The 8428-nt window shown below is 35.8% G+C and overlaps 1 protein-coding gene across 2 annotated transcripts in view; it reads left to right on the top strand.

Annotated features, from left to right (window-relative positions):
• The first annotated feature begins 4813 nt into the window (after positions 1 to 4813).
• Positions 4814 to 8428, top strand: part of LOC108986881 (WD repeat-containing protein GTS1) — a 4604-nt gene continuing 989 nt past the window's right edge. Inside the window, exons 1-7 of one of the 2 annotated variants that reach the window (XM_018959680.2) lie at positions 4814 to 5040; positions 5328 to 5535; positions 5689 to 5784; positions 6048 to 6122; positions 6618 to 6728; positions 7555 to 7646; positions 8058 to 8142. In XM_018959680.2, coding sequence (XP_018815225.1) covers positions 4907 to 5040; positions 5328 to 5535; positions 5689 to 5784; positions 6048 to 6122; positions 6618 to 6728; positions 7555 to 7646; positions 8058 to 8142 — 801 coding nt within the window. In that variant the 5' untranslated portion in view covers positions 4814 to 4906. The other variant, XM_018959681.2, reaches the window with a different exon arrangement.

Raw genomic sequence — 8428 nt, 5'->3', positions numbered from 1 at the left:
TAGTCAAATCTCCCCAATACTTGTCAAATTTGACCCTCATGGTCAATGCCATCCCCCTCATCCTTAGATTGGAACCCCTACACATGTCGTCTAATTCTTCTTTCACCCTACATATTTGTTGATAAAATTCATAGCATGTAGGGTGCAAAGAAGCAGATAACTTCAACGTGACTTCATAAAACAGCCCAAGAAAATCAACAAATGTAGCAACTACCTCCCAATCATCATCATTAGGCAATCCTAAACTCCCGTGCTCATCAAAGTATTTGACATATTGAATGTCTTCATCACCCAATAATTGAAAGGTTTTTTTATATTCTTGGGCCGCCTCCAACATCAAGAAGGTTGAGTTCCATCTGGTGGGAACATCAGTACAAAAACCCCTCTTTGATGTTATGCCCACACTCTTCGCAGCAATTTTGAATTTCTCCAATCTAGAAGGAGAAGACCTCACAAATTTCACAGCCAATCTAACTCGTGCAACCGAGTTATCAACATCTTTTAACCCCTCAGTCACAATTAGATTCAAGATATGTGCAGAACCAACATCTAACATGCAAATATTCACCACCCAAGAATGTCTTATTTGCCTCTTTAAGATAAGTCTTCAGATATCCCAAGGCGACATCATTAGATGAGGCATTGTCAACCGAAACTGTCAAAACCCTACTCAACCCCCACTCCTTGATTGAGACCTCTAAGGCCTTCCCAATTGTCTCACCCTTGTGATCAGTTATTTGACAAAACTTGATAATCTTTTTATGGAGAATCCAGTCAGAATCAATGAAATGGACAGTCAAAGACATATAATTAAAATTTTGGACTGAAGTCCAAGTATCGGTAGTGAGACAAACTACCAAACCCGCCAATTGGCCCCTCAAAACATCTTTATCTTTCCAGTACATCTTTTTAATATCTTTTGCCACAGTGTGGCGAGAAGGAAGCATAAATCTAGGTTCCAATTCTTGGACAAATTCTTGGAACCCTCTCCCATCCACAAACTGAAAAGGTAGCTCGTCTATGACAACCATACGAGCTAACTTCCTTCTACACTCATCAACATTATACTTTGTGAACCCCCTCAATGTTGAACCCCCACTACTCCCATCCGCCATTTTTTTTAGTCCAATTTCTAGTCTTGATTGACCCTTCTCCACTAAGGATCTTAATATTGGACTCTTCTTGCATTGTTCCTCTAAATGGGCCTTTAACTGGGATGTACCATGTTTCTTATAGTGACATCCATATATTTTCCCACAATAATTACATTTAGCTTGTGGGTTATTGGGGTCACCACCCTCTAGTTTGGTAAAATGAGACCAAACTACGGAAACATGTTTCTTACTTTGTGTGGGCTTAGGGGCGGGGCAAGGTGTATTCCCACTCCCAGGGGTTGGAGTAGGGTTAGGTTGTGGGTCAGGGGTACTGGTAGGGGTGGGAGAGCTATCAGTGAACTCTCTTTGAGAAGACATTCCTGATTCCACAACACAATAAAACATAAAAAAATCAATCAACATACGACATAATTCCAAACATGCACTTATCAATCACGTACGACATAATTCTAAACATAAACCCCTAAATTGAGTTAGGGGTTTCAATTTCAATTGAAACCCCAAACTGAAATTGGGGTTTCAGATTGAAACCCCCTCAATTTTAGGGGTTCAATCCGAAACCCCTCAACTTGAGGGGGTTTCAATTCAAACCCCTAAATTGAGTTAGGGGTTTCAATTGAAACCCCAAACTGAAATTGGGGTTTCGGATTGAAACCCCCTCAATTTTAGGGGTTTCAATTCAAACCCCTAAATTTGGGGTTTCGGATTGAAACCCCCTCAATTTTAGGGGTTCAATCCGAAACCCCTCAACTTGAGGGGGTTTCAATTCAAACCCCTAAATTGAGTTAGGGGTTTCAATTGAAACCCCAAACTGATTTGGGGTTTCGGATTGAAACCCCCTAAATTGAGTTAGGGGTTTCAATTGAAACCCCTAAATTGAGTTTGGGGTTTCGGATTGAAACCCCAAACTGATTTGGGGTTTCGGATTGAAACCCCAAACTGATTTGGGGTTTCGGATTGAAACCCCCTCAATTTTAGGTGTTCAATCCGAAACCCCTAAGGCCTAAACTTGAGGGGGGTTTCAATTGAAACCCCAAACTCAATTTAGGGGTTTCAATTGAAACCCCAAAATTGAGTTAGGGGTTTCAATTGAAACCCCTAACTCAATTTAGGGTTTCGGATTGAACCCCTAAATCAATTTAGGGGTTCAATCCGAAACCCTAAATTGAGGGGGTTGATTTAGGGGTTCAATCCGAAACCCTAAATTGAGGGGGTTTCAATTGAAACCCCTAAATTGAGTTAGGGGTTTCAATTGAAACCCCAAAATTGAAAATTAAGGGGTTTCAATTGAAACCCCTAACTCAATTTAGGGTTTCGGATTGAACCCCTAAATCAATTTAGGGGTTCAATCCGAAACCCTAAATTGAGGGGGTTTCAATTGAAACCCCTAAATTTTAATTATATTATATATATATATATATATATATATATATATAACTCAAGCGAGGCGGGGGAAAGGCGGGGCCTCGCCCCATCCGCCCCCCGCCTCCGCATCTTCCATGGGGTGTGGGCGGGGCCCCCCACACCCCGCTTTAGCGGGCCGGATCCCCCGCCCCGCATGTGCGGGGCGGGGCGAACGGGGAGGGTCAGCGGGGAACGGGGCCCCGCTGCCCACCCCTAGGAATGGAAGAGGAAGGGAGAGCCAAAGCTCCAACCCCTCTCCTCTAGTCTGGTTTTTTTTTTTTTGGGGGGGGGATTGAGTTGACGAGATGAGAGAAAAATAAAATAAGAGAAAATAGGATTTTTTGGATTTCGCCTCAAAGCTAGAAGCTTTTTTCAACCATATCAATAGTTAGTTTTGACGCGTTATAAATAATTATAAAGTTGATGTGCATCAAATAGATATCCTATGTTAGCAACAAATATTAAGAAATTTAAAAAATAAAATAAAATAATTTATAATTTTGGGAAAAATAAAACTATAAAGAATTATAAAATTACTTTTTAAAATGATTATTTTTTAAAAAAGTTATTAGAAAAATAAAAATTCAAAAGAAACATTAAAAAATATTTCATACAAATTGAAGAATTATAAAATTATGTTTTTTTAAAAAAATACAAATGTATAAAATTATGATGAGAAATTTAGAAACTCAACAAAATATGAAATTATTAACTTATTGACTTTTAGGAAGAAAAAAAAAAGGGCAGGGGCGGAAACCATTTATGAAAGATGAATTCTACTCATCTACTACTTTTTACTCCTACACTCACACCTATTGTTTTTTTATAGGGTGTAAGATGTAAGATAGTAAATAGTGGCTGAAAAGAATTTTTCTTTATGAAATATTGCCATGAACATTAGATGCATCCTACTATTTCACAACTTTGTAATAATTTTTTTTTTTTTTGAATTCAAGCACATCAAAATCAAAGAAATATTAAAAAAAAAAATCAGATTTTAATAAGTAGTTGTGTAAATTTTGTGTAATAGTTGGATCTTTATCATTTTTGTTCTTGATATAATCATATTGGGGTTAATGAAAACATTAATTGGAAAGGAGATGATGAGCTTTGTTAGTTCCCAAAACCAAATGGTCCATTTTTCATGCAAAGTTTTGAAAGAGATTTGAAAATTATTTTGCCTATTTTAAGCACTCACCGAAACAACTGGATTTTGGAATAGTAACTTTGCCACGGGAATAGGCCATCGTCACGGCCATTTTAAACCCAGCCCAAGTTTGGATTTTCGTTTTGCTGGCCCATGATGGGGGTTTAATGCTTACACTGTGCTTCTTTATATGCTGGGTTGAATGAGATATACGAAGTCAACAAAATAAAAATAAAAAATAATTTATTATTATTATTATTATTATTAATGAGCAATATTTATTATATTTGTGTGGATGGAAACTTGGTGCGGTTTGGATAGTGAGATGAGATGAGATGTTTTTAAATGAAAGTTGAATAAAATATTATTAGAATATTATTTTTTAATATAATTATTATTTTGGGATTTGAAAAAATTAAATTATTTATTAAATTTTATATGAAAATTTGGACAAATTGTAATGATGAGATGAGATGAGATAAAATACTTTTACTATCCAAACAGGACTTACAAATAGATTTTTTTCATAAAATTTATTTATTTTTTAAATGTAACATGTACTTACAATTTTACTTACAATGCTCGTTTTGTTAGTTTTATTTTGAGTTTCAAATATTATGATTTTTTGTATATCAATAATTGACTCGAGGAGAAATAATTTTTTTATAAGTTTTTCTTAAATATATTTAGTATATTTTTTAAAGAAAGTACAGAGTATTTGCACACATTCAAATTATAAAAATTATTTTCTAAGTATTAATTCAAAGCTTGAACGAAGAAATTAAATACTAAGGAAATGTTTAGATTCAAAATCTACTTCAACTCATCTCATCTTATCATTACAACTTTTTCAAATTTTCACACTAAATATAATAAATAATTCAACTTTTATTTTACTATTTATAAACTATCTCAATCCGTCTCAACTCAGCTATGAATTCAAACCTCTACTGAGATAAGGACGACAGTTTGGCTACTCAGTAATTCAATATGGGTGAAATCTAAACCACATTGATAATTAATAATTAATTAATAATAATAGTAAATTTTACAAAAAAGGAATATAAACAAGGAATTAAAAAAGGAGCAAAAAGTGAGATATGACATAGCAAAGATTCATTGGTTATAGAAAATCACTCTACTGGTCTTCACCTGAGGGGATCCGGACCCCTAAAACCCTCGTTACAAGGTCTTTCCTTCTTTTCACCTCCTCTCGAAAGGGTCGAATTCTCTGCTTTCGATGGAGACCGCGGACATGGATGTCGAAGAACAGCCGCATTCAGATCCCAGTTCAAACTCTTACAAGCGGTTTGGACTAAAAAATTCATTTCAGACCAATTTCGGCGATGACTACGTTTTCCAAATCGTCCCCAAGTACGATTTTTTGCCTCCCTACTAACATAATTTTCCTTTGAATTTCTAATTTTTTGGACGAAAACTTAGGAAGAGAGGACAAATTGGATTTGAGTCCTGCAAACCACCCCCTAATTGACATACTCAAAGCTTTAAATTAGGTTAGTGGGCCTTCACTATGCATTTTCGCTTGTGTGCTTTTCCAAACCTTTCTCGGGAAACAACCGAGTAATTCTTATCTGGGATTTTAGGAATTGTGTTCAGTTGTATTTTGGGAGGTGATTTTTTTGTCTGGTTTTGGATGTAAGGGAGGATTGGACGGCAATGGCTGTGTCATTGTCTACAAATGCGGTGAAGCTGTACTCACCAGTAACTGGTCAGTACTACGGAGAGTGTAGGGGTCACTCTACGACGATAAATCACATCTCATTCTCGGGTGCATCAACCCCACATGTATTGCACTCTTGCTCTTCTGATGGAACCATTAGAGCTTGGGATTCGAGGTCATTCCAGGAGGTAGTCACTTAGTCTCTCTCTTTGCATTTAGATGTATATATGTGTGTGGTTATGTGGTCTCCAATATTTTTGTGTTTTGTGAGTAAATTCATTTTAGAACGACTGATTCTGATTTTGATTTTTGTTTATTTTGTTTCATTCTTGATACTGTAGGTTTCATGTATAAGTGCTGGCAATTCGCAAGAGGTCTTCAGCTTCTCGTTTGGAGGATCAAATGATAACCTTCTTGCTGCAGGATGTCAATCCCAGGTTTGATGTCTATAGTAGGAGATCAATGATATTGACTGTTATGAAATGTTAGTTTTCTGATTTAGATATTTATAGTTTTTGTGAAATGATATGCATTTATTGTTCCCACACATATAGGATAGCTATGTCTAGAGATGATGTTTCCAGAGGATAATATGCTTGTTTTTTTTTCTTTTTCATTTGTTTGTTAGACAAAAAAGTTAGTGAAGTGCAGAAATTACTAGTTTCTTACGATTATCTTCTCTTGCATCATTTTTACGAAGATACTCTTCTGGGACTGGAGGAACAAAAAGCAAGTTGCTTGTTTGGAGGACTCTCACGTGGATGATGTTACACAGGTTTGTCTGATGCTTATGCCTGTGAAATGTGTCCATATAACAGATTGAGCCATGCTCACTTATTTACTAGTTTATGCATAGGCAAATAGTGATCTAAATTAGTTTTTAATTTGCCCTTATCAAGTACTTGAAATGTGTTAGAATGCAACTTCTACAGTCAGGCGTATTAGTTTATTTAGGATGGAGCATGTATTAAGAAACCTAGATTCCCGTATGGAATGCTATGTTATGTAGGCCAAGCTTGCATTGTACTTATTTTGTGATACCTGTACTTGTAAAAAAAAAATATTTATTTTGTAATACTTGTCTCAGAAATGTCACAACCTGGTTTTTTCACTGACTTCTTTGAAAAGTTTAATAAAAAAATTGTCTGGTGTGCTTATGTGATCTATTGTCATGATAGGGTGATGAAGGGATCTAATTGCTTGATTAGATAGCTCATTTTTGGAACACGTGTTTATTCTGACTTTTCCGTACCTTTGTGGTTGTTGGTAGGTTCACTTTGCCCCTGATCATCGGAGCAAGCTTGTTTCTGCCTCTGTGGATGGCTTGATATGTATATTTGATACCGAAGGAGATATCAATGATGATGAACATCTGGAATCAGTAAGCGCAAGCCTGTAATATGTTGAAATTTATGTCCAACTGAGTTGATTGGGAGTGATGGGTCAACGGTCAGTTATTAGGAATTTTAAGTAAATTATTGGTCATTTTTAAGTGACAATTGCTGAAAAATGCAAGTGGGCTTTTGGTAATCAGGAAATTTGGTAGCAGTAATTTCTCGCTTTCAGAATATGACTGAGGCTATCATCTTATTTGATAAACAACTTGAATAGAGATCTTGTATATTCCCTTCCAATATGGGACACTATCTTGGAAGAATCAATATAACTTTATGCGTTGTAGGTCTACATGGTATCATGTGTCGTGTAGGCAGTCTTGTGAAAGCTTTTATTTTTATGTCCTTAGGTTAAAAGGGTTTCTGGGTAATATCTTTTATATATTCTATTTTTCACCCATATATATTCTAATTTGCAATTTGACTTTTTGTCATCAAGAACAAAAGGGAACAACTATTTTTATTATATTTAGGATTCATCTCAATGGTGTTAAACTATTAAATTGCGTTGTTAGTCAAAACTTGTTTAGTTTTAGTTCACATATTACTTCTCATAGGCATTTCTTTTTGTGGTTCTTTGTCAATTAAGTGTTTTTCAGTATTTAAGGGCATATGTTTTTTTTACTTGGAAAAAGGGATTTTTTTTCTTTTAACTGCAAGATTTTGTACTAAAATACTGACAAAAAAAAAGCATGTGTCAAAAACTTATTAGTATTTGACGTACGTAGTCACATTATATGACACGTTAAGTGCTTCAGCTAGAGTCTGACACAAACGCATGGTTCTTATTTGACAAGTTTTACAACCATGTAGGTAATAAATGTGGGAACTTCAGTTGGGAAAGTGGGGTTTCTTGGAGGGAAGCAGCAAAAGCTCTGGTGCTTGACCCACATTGAGACCTTAAGGTATTAATCATTTCTCATTACTGGTATAGACAGCTTCATTATTAGAATAATCTTTAGATAAAATGCTACCCTTTTATCTTCTTCTCTTGTGGGAATCACGAGTCATATTTTGTTGGGTGTAGTGTGACATGTGTACCCCTGTGACCTTACGTATGGGGTGACTCGAAAGACGTTCTCTCTCTCTCTCGCACACACACACACAAATACACACAAAAACAGCAAACTCACAAAAGATGTTCTATACACATGCTACATCCATCTGAAGTTACAATCTATGCCGTGCATCATATTTCTTGGCCCACCTCTTCAAATTGTCTCGTGTTATTTGTGCTTGAAACTCATTTATACTCTGATCGGCCGTCCAAATATATGTTAAATGCCGATAGCTTACTGAATTGCTGCTCATTGTAGTGTTTGGGACTGGAAAGGTGCAAAAAATGAAGCAAGCTTTCAAGATGCTCGTTTGTTAGCCTCCAATAGTTGGGCGTTAGATCATGTAAGTCTTTCATGTTAATAGAATCTTCTCGTTTTAATCAATCCGTAGAAGTACTATGATTCATGTTTACTTACATGTGCAAAACTTTCCCATTACTTATTAAAAAATGTAGCAATAACCCTACCCTTGGAAAGAAGCAGCCAAGTCCATGAGTTAGTTTGATTACTTGTAGTAAATAAAGATACAAGAGGACCAGAAAGATCACAAAGTCAAGCAGTTAAATGTGAACCATGATTCTGCAGCTACCAACTGAATCACCTATATCGTGCATATCAACCATGCTTTT

This window comes from Juglans regia, chromosome 11 (genome assembly GCF_001411555.2).
Source record: "Juglans regia cultivar Chandler chromosome 11, Walnut 2.0, whole genome shotgun sequence".
NCBI lineage: Eukaryota > Viridiplantae > Streptophyta > Magnoliopsida > Fagales > Juglandaceae > Juglans > Juglans regia.
The sequence above is the reverse complement of the archived record's forward strand: the minus strand, read 5'-3'. Positions and strand labels throughout refer to the sequence as shown.